The 26,635-nt window shown below is 42.0% G+C and overlaps 3 protein-coding genes across 3 annotated transcripts in view; 1 reads left to right on the top strand and 2 right to left on the bottom strand.

The window, feature by feature from the left end:
- Positions 1 to 2,664: 2,664 nt before the first annotated feature.
- LOC310862805 (uncharacterized protein) lies at positions 2,665 to 10,084 on the top strand. Its single transcript, XM_083770895.1, has 5 exons — positions 2,665 to 2,788; positions 4,955 to 5,154; positions 5,711 to 5,776; positions 6,938 to 7,136; positions 8,919 to 10,084. The coding sequence occupies exons 2-5, from the start codon at positions 4,986 to 4,988 to the stop codon at positions 9,034 to 9,036; spliced, it is 552 nt and encodes a 183-aa protein (XP_083627021.1). The 5' UTR covers positions 2,665 to 2,788; positions 4,955 to 4,985; the 3' UTR covers positions 9,037 to 10,084.
- A 4,068-nt stretch (positions 10,085 to 14,152) lies between these two features.
- Positions 14,153 to 23,245, bottom strand: gmppb (GDP-mannose pyrophosphorylase B). The gene is made up of 10 exons (XM_083770920.1): positions 23,139 to 23,245; positions 20,545 to 20,677; positions 20,261 to 20,341; positions 19,992 to 20,040; positions 19,129 to 19,274; positions 17,509 to 17,667; positions 17,234 to 17,312; positions 15,971 to 16,098; positions 15,444 to 15,626; positions 14,153 to 14,605 (listed from the first exon to the last, which is right to left on the bottom strand). The coding sequence occupies exons 2-10, from the start codon at positions 20,671 to 20,673 to the stop codon at positions 14,474 to 14,476; spliced, it is 1,086 nt and encodes a 361-aa protein (XP_083627046.1). The 5' UTR covers positions 20,674 to 20,677; positions 23,139 to 23,245; the 3' UTR covers positions 14,153 to 14,473.
- Positions 23,246 to 23,937: 692 nt separating this feature from the next.
- nisch (nischarin) overlaps positions 23,938 to 26,635 on the bottom strand; it is a 36,277-nt gene continuing 33,579 nt past the window's right edge. The window contains exon 29 of the mRNA XM_083772097.1: positions 23,938 to 26,447. Coding sequence (XP_083628223.1) covers positions 26,105 to 26,447 — 343 coding nt within the window. The 3' untranslated portion in view covers positions 23,938 to 26,104. The remainder of the gene's footprint in view (positions 26,448 to 26,635) is intronic.

Genomic DNA, 26,635 nt, shown 5'->3' with positions numbered 1-26,635 from the left:
AACGTTTATTGTCATCGCCTCATCATAAAATAATTTAGACTCAAAATTAACTTTATAATATTAAGCATATAGCCTAGATTGTATCAGTTTGTAATTGTAAATGTGATTGAACCAATTAAAAGATAAAAGCTTAGCCAGGATGTTGTGAATGTGAAACATCTGTCTGTGGGAAATAAACCTTTGTCGCCATCTAGCGGAAAGAAACCATTACTGTCTCCTTCTCAGCTTTCCTTGCAGAAAATATAAATCACACCCGTGTGAACTGAGTGGTGCAACTACCCTCTCCCCCTGCCTCTCTCTCTCTCGCCTCATGCGCTTTAGAGCAACTTAATGCAAGTGGATGGGAGGAGAACTCGGGTGCCGTCTCTATTCATACTCTAAGACTATAGACTGACACCACGGTGCGTATTCAGAGCGTAAAGCTGTGACTCCGCCCACCCCCGGGTGGGCAATGCAATTTGCGGCATTTCCAAAACAATATTGCACAGAGCAGTGATTATCAAACGTATTTGCAATGCCATACGTTGAAAGATCTGTTGCCCGTGGACAAGGCACGCTACCTCCGCAAGTTAGATATTATCGGCATAGATAGATGTTTGTCCGTATGTGATTAAGGATTGGACCAAGTTGCATTGGCAGCCATAGAAAATTCTTACCCCGGGCTAAAACCGGATGTGACATTTGTGGGCGTTCCTGTCTAGCGTGGTGTCAGTCTATCTCTCTCTCTCTCTGTTTCTGGCACAACAGCGCCACTTTTGCCCCTACTGGTACTCTAAACATTGGGACATAGTCCCATAGGGACTGACCCATAGGGACATTGCTGTTCTTTGGAGTGGTTGCACCACTCAAAAAGCACAGGAAAGTACAGTCTATGGCTATGCCTATAGGCCTATCTTGCGCCACCCCTTATCACATATCCCTAAACTTTTGCCATTTTTACTATTTTAAAACATTTTAAAATAGTACAAATAGCTGATCTACAAGCTAACAACGTGTTGATGTAGATTGGCTAATTGAACTATTTTTTTTAATGTTTTAAAATAGTAAAAAATGGCAAGATGGAGCCCTATGAGTACAGTTCAATACAAGGAGGAAGAAAGCCTATAGGCTTGTTTCCATTGGAGTCCTTTTATATTCAATTCATCTGAAAGTTGTAGTGTACTGTGTAATCACACCTTTGAAAGCATGAGTGTCTATTTCAAACACAAAGTGTTTTTTGACTGGGGGTCATATTTTGACAGCAGTAACTGCCTGTCATAATTTCAACCCCCTCCCTATCTAAGTATTGGACAGTATTAAGATGTTGATATTGATTTTGTATTCATCTTTAGGGCCCCAAATCAAACCTTAGAAAGCACGAGTGTATATTCAAACAGTGTTTTCTTTGACTGGGAGGTCATATTTTGACAGCAGAAACTGCCTGTCATAATTTCACCCCGCTCCCTATCTAAGTATTGGACAGTATTATTGATTTTGTATTCATCTTTAGGCTTGAGTGCTTTCAAACACAGTGTTCTTTGACTGGGGGGGGGGGGGTCCTATTTTGACAGCAGAAAGTGTCATATGAAACTGCCTGCATGTCATAATCCCCCCTCCCTATTTAAGTATTGGACAGTATTAAGATGTTGATATTGATGTTGTATTCATCTTTAGGCTTGAGTGCTTTCAAGTTGTGCTTGAAATGTACTGTAATTCTGCAAACTGTTAATAAATACTTCAATCAATCAATCAATCAATCAATCAATCAAAACACTTTCTAACCACCTGCCCACTATATCATGACATCAGAGACACATAATATTATTCCCACAGATTACACACACGTGACACACCCAACGTGAGTTTGAAACTATGACCAATGACAAAAAACAATGTGCAACAGCAGCAAGATTTGTGAACTGTTGCAACAAAAGAAGGTTAAGGATTACTATCTATCTATACCGCTGCCTGGACCTTGCACATGTAAACAGAGCTAAACAGAGTTAAATCTGAGTTTTCTGTAAATAGTAGTTATAACAACATGTATTAAGTAATGATACAATGTGACATAGGTCTTTTTACAAAATGCTGTAGCCCACCAACTGTATACTTTCCCCATCGTATATCGTATTTTGACACTTGCTTGTTTGGCAATGTAATGTATGTAAATAAAGCTTATTTGAATTGAATGTCAGTCTCCTCAGAATTTGTACTATAACACAACATTTACTATGAAACTACCGGTAGTTACAGACAAATATACAATAGCCCTACTATGTAATAACATCATATAAACACACGGTGTGCACACGCACACACACACACACACACACACACACACACACACACTGAATGCTTCCCTGCCGGCTGCTGTCTCATTCACAACTAATCACGAGATTGGGACAAAAACACAATATGTTGATGATGTCACACCAGGCAGGGGTGTCAAACTGTAATCAACACATGATGTAACAATATAACTGCACGGGAGGGGGAAACCTCGTGTCGTGTGTGTGTGTGTGTGTGTGTGTGTGAGAGTGTGAGGGGGGGGGGGGGGGGGTACTACATCGGGTCGTGTGTGCGTGTCCCCCCCCCCCGAGTCTGTGTGTGTGTGTGTGTGTGTGTGTGGGGGGGGGGGGGTACTACATTGGGTCAGTGTGTGTGTATGGTGGGTGGGTGGGGGGTCGATCCTCTGGTGCCGTGTGCAACAGAGTTTGGGGGGCGGGTCACAGTGCCGTGCGCAGACCGCGTGTCGCAGGGAGAGAGGAGGAGGGATAGAAAACAAACAGCAGCAGAGTCACGTCGCCAGGTGAGTTTTATTCACAAAAAAACATTAAAAAATATCCCCTTCAAAAAAAAAAAAAAAAAAACTTCCTCATGCACGGACACGCGCACGCCACGGGTCGACGCGCACGCGCAAATTAAAGTCGATAAGAAAACAACAGTGGCGTTGTGTTTGATGCTAACAGTGGCTAGTTTGCATGCTAAGCTAACAGCAGGCCCTGGCCGTTGCTGCGTCAGAGACTCCACAGTTGTGTTTCTTTACGGTGACGTTATCATTAAATAAACACACAGGCGCGCGCTATATGCGGGGTGGGATTGTGAACAGGGGGGGGGGCGGCGTGTGTCGGTTTATGCGTGCGTGCGTGGCCGCAGGTCCGTTACAGGGGGTGGTGACCGTGATGTGTTTGTTTTGTGTTGTATAGGTGTGTGTGCGTGTCGTGACTTTTCTTTTCGCAGATAAGTAGGCCTGGGACCGAGGCTACTCGTGATGGGGTTTAGGGGTCACAGTCACACTGTAGCCTGTCTGGTAGTTTGGGGCTGTTAAGGAGGCCTGCAGCGTGGGTGGGCGGAGCAGCCTTACTTGACACACCAACAACGACCAACGTGTGTGTGTGCGCGCGCGCGTGCGTGCGTGTGTGTGCGTGCGAGAGAGAGAGAGAGATTGATTGACACTGTCAACCTCTCAAAGTGTGTGTACAATATACGTGCCTACCAACCTGTGTGTGTGTGTGTGTGTGTGTGGGGGGGGGGGGTCAGTTGTCATGGTTGAAATAATAGTATTTTATTTAAAACACAAAGTTTGTAGTTTAAAATCAGTGTAGAGATTGTAGATCCTGGAGTATACCTGCTATGAACCCCCTATAAATAATTCTGCAAAACACCCGCCATCCAAGTTTCCTTTTTATGTAGGCATTGTATTTTTAATAAGAGTGACACAAATAAATAATCATCTTTCTATATCCCTCTTTCTCTGTCTCTGCTTGTGTGGGGCAGTGAAAACTTGACAATTTCCAACAAAATCCATGCATAAATGGTGATTGTGTGCTGATAACCGTCAATCACGGCATAACGATTCGAGCAGCACTTCCGGTAGCCCCATATGTGCCCTCTCCCTACGCTCATTCTGTAGCTCCGAGATGAGGTCACACACTGGGCCCCTCCCACCGCGTTTCAGAAACGGCGCAAGTTTCCGCAAACATCGTTTCTTATCCTTACCAGACCATTAATCCAAAACGTGTAGGGCCGATGCAGGTTTACACTAATTCAAATTTTGGATCGGCCCAGAAAATCCAACTCGCCATTTGAACTGAGCCCTTACGTCCCGTCTTTTGTCAGTCGCTTCCATGTTTATCAAGGAAGTTTAAAAGCTTTAGCGCCTCCCCGGCGCCTCCCCTGGTCGAAAATTTCCAACCGACTTCAGTTCACTCGACATGCACGCGCACACGCACACTTCCTCGATAAACATGGAAGCGACTGACAAAAGATGGGACGTAAGGGCTCAGTTCAAATGGCGAGTTGGATTTTCTGGGCCGATCCAAAATTTGAATTAGTGTAAACCTGCATCGGCCCTACACGTTTTGGATTAATGGTCTGGTAAGGATAAGAAACGATGTTTGCGGAAACTTGCGCCGTTTCTGAAACGCGGTGGGAGGGGCCCAGTGTGTGACCTCATCTCGGAGCTACAGAATGAGCGTAGGGAGAGGGCACATATGGGGCTACACTTCCGGGAGCCACATAATGCATGCACTCTGAATGGCCACATGCTCCAATTGGGCACGTCCCCCAATTGAGCACAACCCCCAAATAGGCCCCCGACAACTGCATGCAGCAATATTAGGAGCCAAACGCACACTGCACTAATCTTAGTTATACATTCCAGGGATTAGAACCAGCAACCTACTATGAATGATCTTTGATTATCCTATTGATTACTTATATGATTAATCAAATAATAAATAAGTGTGTTTTATAATATATATATATATCAATGAGTGAATCAACCACTTTAGCCTTTTTGCACAACGGTGTCAGGCAAAAGTGTAGGCCAACAATTTCCACTACTTCTTAAATGTAATGACATGCTCAAAATATTTGTAATAATTGATCAAATGTATTAGATTGATTAAGTGTTAAGTGCACCCCTAGCCTAGTAGACCAATCTCTTACAGCTGTCTGTCTCTGTCTGTTACAGGTGTAGTAGGAGTGTAGTGGTTGCCGTGGTGATGAGCAGTAACGAGTGTTTTGGGTGTGGCCGGACGGGTCACTGGATCAAGAACTGTCCCAACGCTGGGACTGGGACTGGTACTGGGACTGGGACTGAGACTGGGACTGGGACTAGGACTGGGCCTGGGACTGGGAGGGGGCGGGGCAAAGGACGAGGTCGAGGAAAAGGTCAGTCTGTCTGACTAACATATTGATTGCATGTATTAAAGTTCTCAGTCACCACGACTGATTTCAGTCATTTGAATATCAGCATGTCTTCTATGGAAGCACGCCATTCACAGGCTGTGACGTGTTTGTAAGCTTGTAGATAGCCTATTTTCAGTTATTTGTTACTTCTAAGTGGTCAAACTAGCAATAGAATGCAAGTTCAATCTTCCAGAAAATCCTAATGATTAGGGTTATAACCCTCTGGCTTCTGGTATTTTGTTAAAATGCTTTTTTGTTTGGCCGACTTTAGCATCAATCTGCAATTTCTTCAACTGGTTCGTTGTATGGCTATTGGCTACCAAAACATAATTCTACATACTTGTGCTAATTGTTTTTTGAAACCTTTCAAGCTTTTTCACAAATCACATATTACGACTGGGTCTAACTTTTTTGTTGTTGCTTTAATCCATGTGATTGTTTCTAACTGTTCAGAAGTCAAATGTAACACAAATTACATGTGTGTGTATGTGTGTGTGTGTGTGTGTGTGTGTGTGTGTGTGTGTGTGTGTGTGTGCAGATCTGTTCTGTTATCGCTGTGGAGAACCAGGACATGTCGCCAGGGACTGTGAGAGAACTGAGGATGGTGAGACACTCCTGACTATCTGTCTACCCGGCTGTCTGTCTGCATGTCTGTCCACCCGGGTTTTATTATCTGTCAAATACTTCTCACCAGAGCCTACTATTAGAGAGTTGTGTCACCTCCGTTCACTTCATCGGGCCAGTCCAATGGCGGCTCTTCTACATATACTTCTATTGGCGAATAGTGACAAAGCACTGGACCGTGCCGTCTCTATTGTCACTATTTCGAGTTACATGAACCACGTGACGGGTGCTGTTTTCGGACTCCTTTTTGACAGACCTCTAATAAATAGGGCTGACCCCAAAAAATCGATTAATCGATGTTCAATCGATACGCACGGGAATCGATTATTAAATTTTGAATCGAATAGTCATTAAAAAAAAAGCGGACGCTTTTGGTCCGCGAGACGGCCCCATTTGGTCCGCGAGCCATGCTCGCGCCTCGCAGCACCGCAACGCCCTCTCCCCCTCACTCGTGGTGGTAACAACAAGGAAGGAAGTCAACACAGCAGCCTGCAGTCATGCTGCCACAAAATAAATCTAAAGTGTGGTTGCATTTTAGAATATGCAAGGAGAACAAAGAACAAGTGGTGTACAGTGTCAACTATGTGACAAGAAATTGGCGTATCACATACGGGATGGCCCAAGTGGGGCAAATGGGACAGGGGAAAAAGCCCCTGACCTCCTGGGCTCCGAGGGCGCGCTAATTTGAGCCGCGCCGGTCATCCACACTTTTCTACCCCAAGAAAGAGCCTCGTCGGAAGGGTCTGAGAGCGGCGTTGACCGCGGCGCAAATTAGCGCGCCTGGAGCTCCAGGACTGGTGCTTTTTTTGGTGTTTTCACATCTGAGTTTCAATCGGAAGAGAAGCTAAATCCCTACATTTTCTGGATTATAGGCTATATATATTTTTTTTGAGAGGTAATGCCTGTGTCAGGCAGTTGACTTGTTACGGTCGGATGTTTTATTAAGCCTAATTATTTGTGCGTCACTGCTTTCATGAAGGCTGCAGACGATCGAAACAAATTTATATCGAAGCGTCGATCATCAAAAACGTAATCGAAGGTCAGCCCTACTAATAAAAGGCTCTGCTTCTCACCATTTGTCTAAGATGTCAAAACATCACATAAAGTAACTATTGTCTGTTTTGTCTCCTCTCCTCTCCAGCCTGTTATAACTGTGGTAGATCAGGTCACATCTCAAGGGACTGTAAGGAGCCTAAAAAGGAGAGAGAGCAGGTCTGCTACACCTGTGGGAAAGGAGGCCATGTGGCACGGGACTGTGACCACGCTAACGAGCAGAAGTGCTACTCCTGTGGAGGCTTCGGACACATCCAGAAGGGATGCGAGAAGGTCAAATGTTACCGGTAAGAACAACGAAACTAGAGCCCGGCTGATCAATGGGTTGTCTGATTTTATCAGACGATATTGTGTGTTGTTAAGGCCTATTCATAGTCTGGATTTTCGGTGGTGAGGTGACCACCGCTCCGGTGGTGAGCTGACCACCGGAGCTGAAATAACGTTGAGCGGTGGTGAGTAAAAACAGAGAGAAGGGCTGGAGCGGTGGCGGTGGTTTGCTCTTCACCGCGGCTCGTGACGTCATGTTGTAGTTCGGTGGTCACCCCACACCGTAAATCCAGACTATGTATGAGCCTTTAGTCCCTGCCTGGTCATGTGCTTATTCAGCAAATAGAGAGAGGCACAAAAACATTCATATAACCCATATGAGTGCTGTTTTGAAAGACACGTCCCAGTCACTTACTGAAATGATGCCAGTGGTGCAATGTTACACTGGAGGTTGTGCTTTAGCATTATCATTGGCACGACAGTGATGTGGCCAGGAACGAGGCACTTGCACCTCTTTCTGTAAGTGTCATTGAAGTGCCAATAATAACCCCTGCCCTAGACCCATTGAGATTTTACTGTATAACATCAAGGTTGAACAGTTGTATTTGTAAGTAATGGGAGTAATATTTAAAGGCATGCTCATTTTGAGCATGGCTTACAAGCCTATTTATAACAACTCAAATTAATCAGAGGGAAAATGGGTAGAAAACAAACCTCACTCCCAGGACTAACCTAACCTCAGCTCACTTTACTAGGCTGGAATGGCTGAAGTTAGAGGACAGTACACAGCGACTTGCAATGGGCCTTGTCTTCAAGTTACTCAGGGGATCTGTGCCCAATCTGTCAAACTACTTAACTAGAGTGAGAGACGCCCACGGGCATAGAACCAGATTGAGCTCCACTGAATTTGTCTGAAGCTCCTCATCATCGTATATCATCATGATGTAAAATAGACACTATTTGCTCAAACACTGACGTAAAATGTTTTATTCATTGTCAATGGGAATTGAATGTTTGTGTAGGACAAAGTCTGTGGACACACCAAAAGCTGGATATGAAACGGACTAGCGCCCCTAAAAAATACAAAAAAACATGCAATGTATGGATAATCGGACTCTGATGATCAATTTTAAGGAGGCAAGATAGTTGTATGCTACCTGAGGTCATGCCAGCTAGCCTACCCAGCCAGCGTTTTAGCTTCATAATGGTCTCCTCATGTCCGTTCATAATACAACTTACTGATGTTCTTTAAATCGACTTTGGGTACCTAGAAAAGTGCTCTTTAAATCGTATATATTATTATTATTATTATTATAGTTAGTTTATTGATCTCGTCATGGTTTAGTACAGCATTTGTACATACAGGGAAAAAAAGGTTCATATATTATACAGATTGACCAAAAAGGTATGGGCCTTATTATGCCCACCTTGTTAACATTAGTTGATTACATAGAAAAAAGAAACCAAAGCAGAATAATAAAAAACAAGAATCAACGATGCTGCACTTCTTGCTATATCGTCTCTTACACCAGTGGTTCTCAACCTGTAGGTCGGGACCCCCCAGAGGTCAAACAATATAAAAAAAGAGGCAGCATTTTTTTAAATAGCTGATATACAAGCGCTGTGAGTCTGAAGATCGTCTATTTTCACAATATTTATCTGTGGAACCGAGTCAAACTAAATGAGTCAACTTGTACAATCTTTATGCTTTTCGGGTGGGGGGGGGGGTCACTTACACCATGCTCCTCTCAGCTGTCCTATCCGTCTCAGTTCTAATAAAGTGGGTTTGTCTTTTTGTCCAGGTGTGGAGAGATTGGACACGTGGCGGTTCACTGCAGCAAAGCCTCTGAGGTCAACTGCTACAACTGTGGGAAGTCGGGTCACCTGGCCAAGGAGTGTACCATTGAAGCTAGTGCCTAGCGGCCCGCTAGCACGCTAACAAACCCACACACCCTCCCACTCTCAACCACCGTCTTTCCTTTTATTTCTATTATTATCTCTATCGTTTTCTCTCTTCTTTATTTTATTATTTTTTATCTTCTCTGATCCTCCTTTTTCCATTGGTTCAGAGGGCACTCGGGTCAGCCCCTGTACCAGCCAGTCAGAGCAAAGATAAGGAAGGACACTAAAGTTTTCAAAAAACAACAAAGAATCCACTTTGTTCTGCATTATTTCTAAAAAGTATATATATATATATATATATATATATAAAAATACAGCTTTAGTTTGGTAGAGATGTTATAAAGCTTTGTTTTAAGACCACTGTTCTGCCCAGCCGATTGGCTGAGAACGTCATGTGACCCATTCAGCTCTGACACAGACTGGGTTACCTGAGGAAGGCAGAGCTTACAATAAGCTTGAGAATTCACTTTGTATGGACTTATTTGAGTTTGTCTTAGGGGTGAAATGTGATTGGCCAGCCTCCGGGCAAAGCTACAGCCAATCAGATCACAGGACGACTATCACGTCATCACACTATAGGAAAGGAACAAACCAACAGAAAAGCCGGATGTTTCATAATAATAATGATAATAATAATAATGACATGTAAACACTGATCATTCATTAATATTTTAAAGATTAATTTCGTTTTTTTGTACAGTTGAGCTGACTGAAGTTCAGTTCAGCTCACAACACATCAAAGAGCGCCACGGAGAGATGGACAAACGGATAGACTGACACATCAGAAAAGACAAAAAAATTAACAAAAAAAAAAAGAACAAAAAAAAACAATTTAGGTTTGGACATGGAGAGGAAAAAGTTTTCACAGCAAAAAAAAAAAGAGAAAAAGAAAAAAATTCAAATGTTATTTTTGTACAATATATCACATAGAAGTACAGAGTGTAAAGATGAAAGAACATTCAGCTTCTTTTTACAGCGTGGCTGTAGACTGGGCGTGGCTTTAGACGGTAGAACTGTAATTTTAACCAATCAATAAACGAGGAGGAGGAAGGGGAGTGGACTGGAATCATCAGCTTGCTGACTAATGTCTTTATTTAATACTCCATACAAACACAGCTCCCTGTTCAAAACAAAACCGTGATGAGCTTCATTTATACTGAATAACCGCTGTTCGTTTGTACTTTGTAGATCAGTTATTTTGGCAAGCGCCAAGCTTGTATTACAGAGTGAAAATTAGGCTTCACTCTTGTGAAGGATCAGTCTCAGCGTTTCCAGACCTGAGCCGACAGCCGCAGCTGTTTTTTCTGTTGGCCCACGTCTTTTCCGGGTTTTTAGACAGCTGGTGGATGGAAAAGAAGCTCCACCCACATGGCTGAATGCCACGACGGCCAGATTCCTGAAAGCGCCTGCCCCCGCGGCAGTCAGACGTGGGGGTGGAGCTTAATTTCCATCCACCAGCTGTCTAAAAACCCGGAAAAGATGCTGGCCGACAGAAAACGTCCGCGGCTGCCGGATGGGTGTGGTGTGTGTGTGTGTGTGTGTTATATATATAGTCTGGTCTGTAAACTGATCTGGCCTGTATTTGGACGGCCTACTGCACTGAAGTGTGCGCGCAAGTGTATAACTGGGAGTGACATCAGGAGTTCAAATCAGGCTCATGACCTTTGTCATATGAGGAGTAGTATTTATACATAGCCTTCGACATTCTACATATTTAACACAGGTTTTATATTAAACTATATATATGAATACAAGTACATGGGAGTCCTACAGAGGCTATATACAGATATGGTGACTTTGTGAGCCAGGCTACGGGAGTTCAGCACTCAGCCGCCCACTATTAGAGAAATTAAATATTTTTGGCATGGTTTAACCACTTCATTTAAGCAATACTTTGCTGTTTGGGTATATACTTGGCCTGCCCTTTTTTCCCTCTAGACCTCACCTCGGAAATAGACCATCAACAAGTTTGCGATTGGCTTTTCAGTTTGTTGATGGGCTGTTTTCACCGAATGTACTGGTGGAATTCCATTGTATTACGTTTTGGATTTGATTGTTATGTCTGAATGTTTGGATCCCATGAAGAGTATAGAAGGACTACTGTTGATCCCCACAGAATGGGCAGTTATCTCCCCCACAGTATGGACAGTTGTAGAATTAATAATCTAAACAAAAAAATAACCTCTCATGGGGGTCCATGGCACAAAATCCTGTCAAATGGCCTAATGTGTGTCAAGTTGGTGGACTTTGATGTGAAAATGTTTGAGAATCACTGTTATATAATGTATTGTGGCTCCCTCTGCTGGGCGAGATGAGTTCTTGCTAGGTGTGGATATTTATAAATAGGCTACCCATGATCAATGTTTTCAGGGCTGCTGGGCTGAATTGGTTAGTTATTTCAGGGTAGATAATACTAGAACACAACAAAGCAGCAGGAGTTGGTGTAATCTTGAAACAGTGGGGCCCGGGGACCTCCAAGGGTCTATATAGAATCTAGACAGATCCTTAAGTCAGCGTGTACAAATGGAACCGAATAGACCTGATTTGTACACTGAGTTAAATTAGCACTGTTCAGATTGGGGGGTCCTATAGAGAACCCCTTCTGACACACTTAACAAAAAAATGAAATAAAAATAAAATGTAATGTTAAAAATAAATTATAGATAAGATCAAATAAAGTTTAAGGACAGGTAAGTATGATGAACATCTGGCAAGCATATGTTTTAGCAGCAATGTGGAATGTGTTAAATAACTGGATACACTAAAGCGCAAATAACATGCATTTTAAAACTGCTTTTAATATTTAATATCATATTGTCTATGTCAATCACCACTCTGATATAACTAGTCCTTGTCATTTCTTTCTGGACTTTGAAAGCAGTTTTAGCTGCAGTACCACAATGTCCTGAGGTGGTGGGGGTGCTGATATGCAGATTATTTAAAACCAGGCTTGTTTCCAATCCATGCCAGCTTGGAAAATCAACAACGGTGGACGTAAACAAAGGATATAACAAGGACATGATAACAAGGAATTATACAAAGTAGGGTGATATTGATTGATGACATCACGATTAATTCAAAATCAGCTGAGCTGTTCCTGAGAGCAATTTTTAAACCACCCATATGATATGAAAGCCTGATTGTTCAAAATTGGTTATTTGTGGGGATAGAAAACACACATATGGGAGCCCCAAAAACACAAAATAAATTGAAAAAGTTTAATTTGATGTTATAGGTCCTTTAAGGTCTAAAATACCTTTATAGTAAAGAGTGACGCAAGATATTTTATTGAAGAGTCTTGATCCCTATTTTTATTAGTTTTGTAGCAAAATGAGACAGAACATTTGAGTGTTCCATCCACTATATTCATCTCATATAAAACAATACATTCAAACACAGTGGATCATATTGTTTTCCCCCTAACAGTGCTGAATATTTTGGGTCTGGACTGGTTTAGAATTGGTTCCATGTTAGCACTGCTAACTACTAATTACACTGCTAATTACAAAACAATTTGAAGCCATTTTCTGCTAATTACAAAACAATTTGAAGCCAGTGATCTGGAGTCTGGACCACACCAGTGATCTGTCATGTTCAGCCCACTGACCTCAAGTCACATTCTGACCTTACAAAACAAGTCACATTCTGACCTTAAAAAAAAAAAAAACATACAGTAGGCCTACTGTTAGTTTGATTTAGGAAGAACTTAAGTCATTTGTTCTACAATTTTGTACAGACCTGGTTTGTTCGTTTTCTAATACCAACATTAATGCCAAAAAGCCTAGCCTACCCATTCATTCAGAGCACACACACACACACACCCCTCTTACCCTAAACTATTGCTTCACTACTAGTGGGAAACCATGTTAGCTACATACCGCCTACAGTTAAATTCTCTCGTAAACAAATATAATCTGTTTGTGTTTGCATCATTTGGACAGAAGAGACAGACAGTGTCTTATACTAGACAAGATGTGAGTTCATAGCTAAACAACCGTATAAGATTACTGGCATTTTATTTCAGTTTGATAACTACCTTTAGCCTACTTCCAAGCTAAGGCCACATGTTCGCTAAATTACTTCAAGTTTTGTTTGGGTATCATGTGTGTCTATGGACATTTAAAAACAGAAGTTATGTTAGTGGAAATAAAACTTCCATTGTCTTTTTATATTAATTCTGAAGCACTTCTTAAAAACTATTTTGGTTACGGTTAGGCATTTTAATGCATTCTAAAGTAGGCTATGGACTCATTTTAAAGGTTTAGGAGAAAAACTGTTGCAAGTGATGGTGTTTTGCCAACATTGACACAATTATTCAGGTAAGTTTGATGATGAAATGATTTAGGAATTGGGACAAAATGTAAACGAACAGGAAAATGGTCTGTTTATGTAAGATATTATGACTGAAGTTGGGATAAACAACGACATCTACTGACAACGGTATGGTCCTTTAAGTTCAGCACTTTTCACAGTGCCGGAAAAATAAAGGAAATATAACTAAAAATAAATACATACTAGTCTTCATACTAGTGTAACAGGACCCTCACAGGCAGGCAGACAGTCCTTCCAGACTCATCTACAAACCAACATGAGTGGTCAAACAAAGAGATCTCTGCAGTTGTACAGATATGGACAGTTATTTGGCATAACATCACAGCTAGTTGCTTAGCACCAGTCCTCCTGGCCTCCCTTCACTGGATTGATTTTAAGATCAATCAAATCAATTCTGAAAACCTACTTTTATACCAAGGCCTCTTAGATAATTTTGCTTATTGTTTTGTTTTATTATTGTACATGATCTTACCATCAGTTTTTAAGCTCAAACCTTCAGCATAAACAAAACGATTAAGCTGAATCGTTCTTGGTGTACTCGACATCGTAAAGCACTTTGTAACCATGATTTGAAAAGCACTTTATGCGTCATTATTATTATAAACAGAGCAGAATTTATTTCTTTGTCAAACTATTATGTCTTACTTTGAAATCAGAAATCAGACAGTTTAGCCATTGAATAAACGCCTGTGATCACACTTCACAGCTGTATTTACCAAAACTCACTCCCTCTTGTGTTGTTCTGTTGCTTAACCACTTTAATCCAGGCATCCGAATGGTTCCCAATTTCTTTTGTGGTTAAGTGGATCAGTGGTACAGCAGCATTTATGGTTGGATTACTGTTGGAAAACAAACTGGTGAGAAGCCCTACTGTAGTTGTCACCTATGTTACTTAATGGGAAGTTAAGGAACAAAGGTCCAGCTTGCTTGGCATCGTCACTGGTCCGTCGCTGTGAAAACCACCTCAGAACAAACTTGTTCTAACACTCTTGCATCCTTCCATGATTCCATCTATAGTATCTGTCTCTCCATCGACATAAACAGTCCATCTACAGTATTAGTAACTACTGTGTGTCCTTCATTCTCCTTCAGTGTTGTGCTGCTGTGATTGTCTCTGAGGTGTTTACATGATGATCCGGGGTTCAGGCACTGAGTCACTGATAGATTTGTGAGGCAGAACGTTGGCTCCGTTCAGGTACAACTCGTCATTGACGATCACATCCTCCCCAAGTACCGTTACGTTCTCCATACGCACCTGCAACAAACAGCACACGGTCAATGCAGGACCACTTCTAGAATATACATCGTCGCTGTCGGGCAGAAACCTCTTATCTCCAGATTTTTACGTTGTTTTGTAACTTAACTAGCATGGGATCTAGCCTGATTCACTATATTCTGTGGATTTCTTTTGGCACTTTGAGAAATAAATCCACGGAACGTAGTGAATCAGGCTATAAATTAACACACTACTTGGTCATACTATAGCAGGGGCTTTCAGCCGATTGTGAACCAGGGACCACCACCCTGACTAAGAATCAACCAATTACTATCCTACAGTTACCCTTATTACATTGTCTTACCTTCCATTAAACTCAGGTTAACTGATATACAGTACTGATAGAGCAGACACATGTCCTAATGATGATGACTCAATCAGGCAAGCTAGTACACTTATCCTTCTTGAGATTCTATCTCCCTTTTCTGTGGAATTGACACACTTCAACGGAACAGTGCACACAAGTTTAGTGCACTTTTCCGTGGAAGAAAATACAAAATCTTAATTTTGCTACATTACTAAGTGCATGGTCAGGGACCACATGCAATACCTTCACGGACCACCTGTTGAAAACCTCTGTACGATAGCGTCACACAAAAGTAGCAGATCCACAAGCTTGAAACGTAAAGACACGTTTTAAGCTTGTAGATCTACTACTTTTGGTATCCAGCAAAGTACCAGTTGTGACTTTAGACATAAACAGTATATCAGTAGTATAATAGTAGTAATAGTACAGTAGTAGTGTATATACTGTAGCAGGGTATACGTAAGGATGATCAGTGACAGTTGCCATAAAACATATTTGTTCTGAACTCACCCACTGGCCCACAGATGAGCTCCATCCCACAATGCAACTCTCCAGCCAGGAGTGCGACCGAATGCGCGCTGCTTTCAGGACGGTACAGCGTTTTATCCTCACACCATCCTCCACAACCACGCCTGCTCCGACCGTCACATTAGGCCCTATCGTACAGTTCTGTCCTATCTGTGCTGTAGGGTCCTACACACAGAGAGACAGAAGAAGAGGGACAGACACACAGACACACAAACAGATGGAGACAGAGACACATACCAACAGACATTAACAAAAGAGACTAAACTCATGCACTGTAACATGGAAGTTATCGCTACATATTAACCAGTGCTTAGTATGCGTGAACACAAATGTCAGAACTCATGGGACCTGAAATGCCAGACTTGACTGTGCCAGCTTCCATTGAGTGAAGTCGGTGTAATGTCCAATTTAAACGTAAAGGCTCAATGTGTGAATGGGCGAGGTGATTGTCCAAATCCACAATTCTTTCCAAACAAGCTAACCAACTAGCCAGCCAATGAGATACTCACAACCAGCACGTTTCCAAGGAAGCCGGGTCCTGTGCGTAGCTTCTCTGGTGCATGTTGCCGTAGCGATTGCAGGTACATACACATTCCTGTCAGGAAGTCTTTAGGCTGACCAATGTCCATCCAGAAACCTACGCACACGCACAGACACACAGCATGAATCAGTCTGTGCAGGATTGTAATATTAATAATAGACATTCTACTGGTCTCTAGTACTGCTGGTTTTCTATCCTACCAGGATCGCTAATGCAGCTGCTTTGTATGTGAGGCCAGAGAATAATTAAGAGGCCAGACACTTACGTTTGGTAGCACTGAGAGCTGCAAAAACCAAACACAAGAACGCCACACATTTACAACCATGACACAGAGTCTACACACATTTACAACATACAACCATGACACAACACATTTACAACCATAACTCTACACACTTACAACATCCATCCATAACTCTACACATTTACATCCATAACTCTACACATTTACAACCATAACTCTACACACTTACAACATACAACCATGACAACACATTTACATCCATAACTCTACACAATTACAACCATAACTCTATTTACAACCATAAATCTACACATTTACAACCACGACAACATATTTACAACCATAACTATACACATTAACAACCACGAGAAACGCATCTACAACCATAACTCTACACATTTACAACCATCATGACTACCGGTACACATTCACAACTTACAAGCATGCTAGCACACACAGCCACACACCAGGCATACTGTAGGCACACACGAGCCTCGCCTCCCGACAGCTCTGGTAACATGAAGGAAGTCAGCGATTGTGCAGTGGGCTCTCCTGAGTCCCGACAGCCAGGTACATTCACAAAAGAAACTACTGTAGTGTGTACAGTGCCCCGCTCGGCTGTTTATAAACCAAAACGCAGTTTGGGCTTATTTTCACAGGCTGCAGCTGCTGCTCTGTTCACAATCGCGACAGGTACCCTCACAACTGCTGTACAGTATCCACGCTGTGCTGTTTATAACTTAAGCATAAAAAAACAGTCAGTTTGGGCTGTTTTCACCGGCGGCTGCGATCGCGGGGGGGTTGCTGTCAGGGGGGACCAGCCTGCGTCGGGGCCTTCTGACGTCTAGTTTACGCCCCTGTACAGTAGGTCTCATCACCAGCTGTTTTGTGAGTGCAGGCTGCAACCAGAAGCCAGAGAAGGCTGCACAAAAGGGTAGAGGAATATTAGCATTAGTGCCGTAAGCGGCAGTACTGTGGCATCATTACCTTGTAGCTCCATGGCGTACAGTTGTCCCTCCTCTGCCATGACAGGGAAGATCTCCTTCTCTATGGACGTTGGTCTGAGCTGCAGAGAGACAATAAGACCTGAATATACACAATGACCTGAACACAACGTAAATCATATTATAGGCCAACTACTGAATTTCTAGTGTTCCTAACTGTTTTCTGAAAAACGCATGTTGCTACAGTACTGTATATCAGTGGTTCTCAAACTTTTTCATGTCAAGGACCTCCAAAATGTATTTGCCCCCCCCCCATACCTGTATGCGTTTCAGTATGTGTGTGTTGAAGATGTACATTCCAGCGTTGATCTTGTTTGAGACAAAGGTTTGAGGTTTCTCCACGAAGCGCTGAATTCTGCCGCTGTCAGTCTCAAAGATCACAACACCGTATTTAGAGGGCTCCTCCACGCGTGTCACCTACAGACACATTAAAATAACAAATCTAAATAACATAATATGTAACAAGTACCTGTAAACCACATACTGTACAAATACCAAAGTGGAAAAAGCAACACTCCAAACTCCAAAGTAAAGAATGCAAGACTGGCTCAGATAAAAAAAATCTCATTGTATTGCCAACGCTTATTCTTTTCTGCCTCAGCCTTTCTAAGAACAGATAACATTTTTAATCTGAGCCAGTCTTGCATCCTTTACATTGGAGTGCTGCTTTTTCCACTTCTGTGGCATTTAAGTTTTTATCGCTGAGCACCCACTGCCTACACTAAGATATCCTGAGGAAGTGCACCTGCTTTTATTTTTTACAACTAAACAACATACATTTGCATAGTATGGTAAATGGTGTATGTCAGACTCATCATTGTGTTTTTACGTCCAGAGACTTTTTTTCCTCCCAATTTAGTCGTTATGCCAATACCTTCAGGTATTGATTGAATTAACACAGAAATGCAAATGGCACGAGTACAGTCATACAATTCGTCTAAAACCCCCAAAAGGTCCTGAAAGGACTTGTTTCCCATTGAGTTGCACCACTCAGTTCACATGGGTGTGATTTTTACCTGACAGTGAGGAGTTTGGAGGAACATGCTATTCCTCTCCCTGCTCAACAGACCAACCAGATAGTGCAGTGACAGATCCGCACTCTTTCAAAATCGCTTCTGAATACACATCGTTACGTTAAGAGTTTCTCTTACCTATGACACCTCTAATGTTGTAAAAACAATAATTGCTGTTGTTATACTATTGTAATTTAAAAAACTGCAAAAGGCAAAGCAAAATGTCTGTTTGAAACCAACAGTTTTCTGAAAAAGCTATGTTATAGCAGACGTACAAGCAGACCTACAAGCTCATAGCGTGCCACTCAGTGGCGCGCTATGAGCTTGTAGATCTGCTATTTTTCAATAGCTAAAGCATAACATAATGCTAACACCAAAAGGGGTTCCCGCCCAAAATGGGTTAATACAATATAACGCATGGTTGTGTTTTGTCTTCGTACTATTATATTGAGACATTTAGACCGTGTCAAAGGTCAAGTTTGACCAAGATTCAATTTATAAAGAAATTAAAGAAAAACAGATTACATTTATCGCCTGAACAAGCAGGCAGTCTCTATTAGCTCAATGGTAAAAATTGCAGCACTTGCGCAGGAAACCGGGTTCAAATGTGGGGTTTAAGGGGAAGGTTACATAGTGCTGCTTTAACATGCCTAAATGTGAGTTTTGGAATTAGTCTCTAGTCTACACAGTGGTTAAAGAACTTTAACCATGTGCCACCTGAGCTGTCTGTCTCTCTCACCACTATGGTCCCCTCGTTAAAGAACTTTAACCATGTGCCACCTGAGCTGTCGGTCTCTCTCACCACTATGGTCCCCTCGTTAAAGAACTTTAACCATGTGCCACCTGAGCTGTCAGTCTCTCTCACCACTATGGTCCCCTCGTTGCCGTGTCGTCTGTGAAAGGCAAGCAGGTCTGTGAAGGGGAAGTCGCAGATGACATCAGAGTTCAGGACGAAGAACGGCTCATCGTCATCACCACCCAACAACTCTTTGGCCAGAGCCAGGGGACCCGCTGGAGACACACACACACACACACACACACACACACACACACACACACACACACACACACACACACACACACACACACACACACACACACACACACACACACACACACACACTTTCTAATTCATTCTCAATGTCCACGGAGGGCACACTTTGAGTGGCAGCGCCAGTCTGCTATGCATTTCTATGGTAAAGACGGACTGGAGCACTCCTCTCCCCAGCACCCGAGCATTGCTCCGACGCCCAGCGTTTTTTGTTCAACTTTTAGAAGAGTTTTTATCCTCCTGGCTATGTCTGACAATCCAGTAATTTACGACCTGACTCTGAGTCGTCATCGTGACCATGAGAAGCCCTTGTTTATCCTTGTTTCAGCTAAGCTATTTGTGTTATGTTATATTATATTAATAACAAATAATAGATGAGGATATTAGAGCACAGCAATGGTTGGTGGGTTTGAACGTTGTGGGTGTTATTAAACACTGAATGCGAGCGATGGACATTATGATAAGCACGGCGCTCTTAAGAAGGCCCTGACAACGCTGAGGAAGACCTGGTAGGTTGAAAATCGTCTATTGCTCTGTATGTGGAGAGGTAACATGGACATTTACTGTGAAAAGGGCATTTACTGTGTGTAACAGCCAGTGCTATAATCTAAAATGACACAAATGCTTTCCCAGTTTTAATGGGTTAAGGTCCAGTAGGAACTGGTAGATGGACTCACCTGTCCCCAGTGGCTCCTTCTCATGAGACAGAGAGATTTTAATCCCAAGCTACAAATGAAACAAATTATTGTATTATTATTATGAACAGTAACCGTGCACGACAAGGACAGCTAACAATTAACCACTTACATTTCTATTTCAAAATAGCAATCCACAGGCAAGACACAATGTGAGCTTGTAGATCTGCTCTTTTTGATCATTTAGATCACAAAGAAACATTTTATGCGGTTCTTCTGAGTGTCGGATGCATTGTGGGTTCTGTACTAACCCTCTGCTCCTGTGTTCTCATCTCTCTCTCCAGCAGATCAGACATGTAGCTCACAGCTAGAATCACATGGTCCACGCCAGCCTACACACACACACACACACACAAAATGTAAAAATCAGTCAGTCATCAACAGTTTGACTGGCTGAAGAGAGACGTTCCTCTGGCTCTTTTGTCATTGGGCTGAACTACGTGACGGCTGAACAGGAAGCACTGCATGGTGAGCGAATCACTGGAAATCTTCACACACAGGAGGAATGGTTTGTTTACATATGACTGTCTCTCACCTTGACCAGAGCCTCTACTTGGTGCAGGAGGATGGGTTTGTTGCAGAATTCCACCAGTGGTTTTGGCACACTGAGCGTGAGGGGGCGGAGCCGGGTTCCATAGCCACCAACCAGAATGAGAGCCTTCATCGTCCTGAAATCACCATGCCAACAAATTGTAACCAACGCAATTCAATTCAATTAGACAAAAGTCAAAACTAAACATAACGTCATCACTGACAGATTTGGTCCTGAACAATGCTGTGCTGAGGCAGTTGGAATTGGAAAACTATTACATTTTCAGAGTAATCCATTATTGAGACATCTAAATGTTTGTATTTTCAACTTTCAACTGTCAACAGTACCCTCAGCCAGCTTAATCTGTCTTGAAGTGTCCATGAGATGAGCACTTCCCCAGTGCTCATAATAGTTGGGACAGGATAAACACTCAAACCCTAGTATCCCCATTCTGGGCATGTCATAATAGCTGAACATTCCACGAAAATAGTCCTGGGGGATCCCAGTCAACAAAGTGTATATAGGGTTTAAGTTAGTAGTTAAATGGGGTATTTGTCAGGAAGACCTGTTGTACCTCTGCAACAACTAAAGGGGACACAAATGTAAAGAATCTATTTATCCTGCATTATCCAGAGTTCTGATCTCATGACTGAAAGAAATGTTTTGTTAATCTAATCTTTTGTATCTGTTATCCATCACTAACCAGGATAAGTCTGTCCACACCCAACCTCTCAGCAATGGCTTTGGTTGTGTGACACACAACTACATCTCAATATAGACCAAGACAATACGCACCCACCCAGTCAATCAGCACCTTATGCCCGCTCTGTGCGTCACTTGGTACATAACAATGAGGTAAGGCAGGGCAATTATTAATAACCAAAATATTATAAATATATTTAAATACTACAAGAACATTAACATTTCTTACAAATCAACAGATCGACACAAAAACACATTCTAAATGGATTTGTCTGACAGCAGTGTTGGTCATTCCAGTAATGCCTGGTCTTTACAAGCTGTACAATCAACAATTAAAATGATATAAAATACAATACTCATTTATTAAAGTGGAGAAATAATTGACCAACATTAAGTTTTGCTGAGTTTATTTATTTGAAAATGTATGTATAGTTTGCCGATTACTTTTGATGCAGGAGTAATGGTAATTTTCTTTTTGAGGTATTAAAAAGGTCTTAAGGTCCTTAAATTGTCACTTGATCATAATAGAGAGGAACTGTAATGCATTAGTGTCTCCAGTCTATCATGTTATAAATTATAATATAATTCTCATCATACAGATCTATTTTCATGATCTATCTATTGAGGCATACATATAGATTTGAGGCCAGCAGGTTGAGCTGGCATGATGACCTAAACCTGATCCAGTAGGACTGCATTCCTGACAACAATCACTTCTCATATTATGACCCGCAGCCTGACATGTGAATGAATGAATGAATGAAACAGGAGCCCTCTTTGACTATGCATGCACCTCTTGGTACCACAGCACCTCAAAGGCCCTTAAAACAAGGCTCCAGACCTCCCAAAACAAACTGGTCAGGCTCCTACTTGGCCTCACCCCCCGAACCCCTGCCCATTTTGACAGGCTGGGATGGCTTAGGGTCGACGACAGAGTACAGCATCTTGCAATGGGTCTGGTCCACAAGATTCGATACACCACCAAGATACCCATCATGTACCTGTCTAAATACTTCCTTAATGTAAACGAAGTCCACACCCACAACACCAGAGGGAGTGCAACAAACCATGTACAACCCAGATTCGGCACAAACAAGGGACTAAATTATTTTCGCTCCTATGCCACCAAAATCTGGAACGCCCTACCAACAGTCAGTAAGACATTTGAATCCCTTGACTCCTTCAAAACCGCTCTCAAAGGGCACCTATACGGACGGCTGCAATCCGAAACTGGTCCCCGTAAAATCTGAATGAATGAATGAATGAATGCAATATTGCAATAATAATAATAATGCAATACTATCCTGCTAGTGGGTGATTCGTATCAAACCAACAGTTACAACAGTGCAAGAATTTGAACCGATTCAGAAGTAAACAAAACGACTCGGTGATTGAATGACAGCTGCATGCTACTGTTAGCATCTTCCAGCTAGCCTCCAACAGTCATGTACTAGTAGAAGAACTATGAGAAGTATTGACGTATACTTGTATTGTCTTATTATTTTATATGGTCTCTCTACGTGAGGCTCTCGGTCTGTACATCACTTTCCGACACTGACTCACACTGGTGTCACCGTACGTTCGTGTGCTTGAACTTTCCACAGTTCATTGACATTCTATAGCTCACTGACTGTGCTAGGCTAACAACAGCTAACACTGGCAGTGATTGGCTTAAACCTTAAACCAGGCATTAACAGATGTGTCATAATGACAACAACACAGTGAGTGATATTATTAACACATACATGCACAGTACCACTATACCTCCTTTAACAGAACAGTTTACACAGTAATTATGTCTTACAGAGTACACTTTCAAGGCATAACAGCCACTATTAAATTAAGTATGTCGTTATTATTATGCATGAGTAGTGGTATTATATAGTAGTACTTACAGTGAGTTGAGTCACAGTGTGTGTGCAGTATCCTATGTGTAGATGGCATGAATGACACGTACATTAGAATATCAGGATGGATTCCACTGTTTCTGTTCCTGGATCCGTGGTGGGCGGAGCTGGGACCGTACCATTATGTATGTATAGGTAGGTAGGTACCCTTCCAACCAAGTATCCTTCACGCGAGGAGGGGATGCGCATGCATAAAGTGAATGGGAAATCGAGTGGCAAAGTGCGTTTAACGTCGTTTAATGCAATTAGATTAGATTTTCTGTTTGGATGCATGGGCTGTCAAGGCCAGAAAGTAGTTTTTTAGCCACTCAGTAGGCATTCCTGTATAACTTCCTGGTTTGATGATGATGTCACACGCATAATGTAATAAAGTATCTGTTGTCTCGCCTCTTCTCCGACTTTTGACCAATCAGATAGGAACAACGTGGCGATTAATAATAATCGTTACAATAATATTAATATCTATTCAGTTGAAATGTTTGCTTGTTTAAATGTATTCTTATCTGTGAAATATACATTATTTTTTGCCATTATGTCTTTGTTTCATTTTCACAATTTGTGAAACCTGTCTACTATACCTGAAGCAGACTTTAATTGGTTAATAGTTCGGGGTTTGTCTAAACAATGGGAGTGGATGTGGTCGATACTGTATGTATTGTATGGATTTGGGCAGGTCATTTCTCCACCAGGCAAAACTGGTATATGTGGTTTTTCTTACATCTGAAGGAAGACGTCGTGTAAAAGTGTGAGCTGTAATGTTAATGAAGAGTAAAGTTGCTGTGTGAAAGTAAAAAAAAAGAAAAACATGATAGCATAGTATGATAGTTGATGTTTTTAAAACATATTTATTAAAGGTTGTTCCTTAATACTGCATCTTATGTTTCCACATTAAAGCAGAAGGAAGTCGTCAAGCAGATAAAACAATAGTTTCGTTAAAAGTTAGGCAACTCAATACAGCACTGGCTGTTATTGGTCACCTTGCATTTGGTCAAGTGATGCGATAGCTTAAAAACAATAAATAGGGAATAATAATAATTGAAACATTATATCATTATGAAAATAACCATCATATATATTGTCGCTGTGGAGCAGAAACTGTTCTCATAATTTACTGCCATTCTAAAAGAAAATCCTTCTGTATAATATTATGTCGAAAATAAGGAGGCAATGTTTAAAGTTAACTCGGTTTTCTTTAACAAATTAAAAGTACTGTATTAACAAGAGCTTGTGAAAAAATAATAACTACATTGTAGCTTATGAATTGATTAATACATAGGACCACAATGGAAAAAGAAATCAAGGCTTTTTTGTTTTATCCCTTTACTTAGCATTGCTTGCGTAATTGTACTTGCTGTACTGTTTGCAAACTGTAAATAAAGTCAAAAAAGTATCCAATCGAACACACTAACACAGGGTCTTTTTTCCATTTCCTGAAAAGTTACGGTTTTATACAACCACCAGCAACAGTGTGTGTGTGTGTGTGTGTGTGTGTGTGTGTGTGTGTGTGTGTGTGTGTGTGTGTGTGTGTGTGCATGCATGTGATATCACTTTATTTGAATACATACTGTAGACGGACATACTGTCAACAAGGAACTTCCCGGATTTACCGCCCACGGATCTATAAGCTCAGTCAATGACCAATGTCAGGGTGATAATCAATATCGTTGCAGTCGGGTGGAAACCTTGAATGTCTAAAATCTTAACTTTTCAGGAAATGGAAAAAAAAGAACCTGTGTTCCAATGGACCCAATGTTGTAATTATTTAGTCCCGTTTTCATTGCTTCAATATTTACATAAAAAAGACCCGTTGGGACCTGTCTACTCAGGAACAAATGCATATTGGAAATGCATGCTACACCCGGTTGTACCTGATGTCGGAGTAACCTCTGTGTCCGACTGTCTGTTTGTGTCCCTTTTTTATGCCCATATGTGGAGATCTCTGTACCTCACCTGTCTGAATCCCTTTTATACCCATATATAGAGTTGAAGGAGTTTTGTGAAATGCATGCCCAAATATAGAGTCCAGGCCAGTCTATGAAGTCAGTACTTCATAGACCAGTATGATGTCATATTGATGATATCAGGATGCTCCATATATGGGGATTTGCGGTTTTATCAATAATTTTGGGAGAGCTGATGATCCGACTCACTTTCCATATCTCTCTCTGGTCCTCGGTGACCCACGTTTGAAGGTGGTCAGCCAATATATGGGCATACAGGTTCTGAACAACGAGATCTCCCATGACGCTTGCACAGAGTTTGAAGTCAGTCGGTCGGACACAGTGACACACTGATGGACATAGATTTTGTTCATCAATAGTAGGATTGCGATACAAGGTTTCTACCCAACAGCGATATACAGTATAAACAATAAACAATTAGCTCTGAAATGTAAAACCATTAAAATAATAATAATACTAAAACAATTATAATTATAATAACAATAATGACATTATTTAAATTTTGTCAAAGATAATCTTCATTCAAAAAGGAACACAAAAAAATATGTAAAATAAAGCAGATTGTTACAAGCAGCTCTGTGTGTGTGTGTGTGTGTGTGTGTGTGTGGGTGCACATGTGCACTGAGAAGCCGTTAAGAACCCAGAGACAACGTAAACAGGAAGTCAAATTTTCAGGACTCTGTGGCACTGTTCAACATCATATCCATGTTCAATTATTAATGTATAAAAAACACTGTCTGTCTGTCTGTCTGTCTGTCTGTCTGTCTGTCTGTCTGTCTGTCTGTCTGTCTGTCTGTCTGTCTGTCTGTCTGTCTGTCTGTCTGTCTGTCTGTCTGTCTGTCTGTCTGTCTGTCTGTCTGTCTGTCTGTCTGTCTGTCTGTCTGTCTGTCTGTCCGTCTGTCCGTCTGTCCGTCCATTAGATGCAGAGTTCACATCATCAGTAGACTCCAGCCAACCAATCATACCGTTTCCCCGACCTGTGAGTTGGGCCAATCAGCCGGTGAGTTCCACAGGCAGTTCTCGACTGCAGAGAGCCTCCCACTGGCGCGCCAGGAGAGAGAGGAGTCTCTCCCTGCTCTCTGCTCCTGGTACCAGGATGCACCACTGCACCTCCCCGACCGCACCTCCTCCCACTGCACCTGCACCTCCTGCTGCTGCACCTCCTCCTGTTGCTGCCGTCTCCTGGTTGAAGTGGTCCATGGTCAGGTGACACAGGAGGTCCGGTCCGCTCCAGTCGTCAAACACCAGAGTGAGAGCCTGTGGGACCGGCTGGTAGCCCAACAGAACCCTGTCCAGGTCCCGAATCCTCCGCCACTCCCTCACCTGGTACTTCTCCCTGGACCAACAGGTAGATTTTAGCAAAACACATTTTTGGAAGAAAATGCCTCAAATCATCCAATTGCCATCCAAAGCGTAAGAAGAAATGGTACCCTTTTCACATTGGCCTATTATAGCGCCACCAGGAGGCCACAACCTGACCTGCCCTGGTGGAGACCTGTTCCCAGAGGCACTTTATCTAGTTCT

This window comes from Protomyctophum parallelum (assembly GCF_964188405.1).
Source record: "Protomyctophum parallelum genome assembly, chromosome: 8".
NCBI classification, from domain to species: Eukaryota; Metazoa; Chordata; class Actinopteri; order Myctophiformes; family Myctophidae; genus Protomyctophum; species Protomyctophum parallelum.
This window is presented reverse-complemented; position numbering and strand designations above follow the sequence as displayed.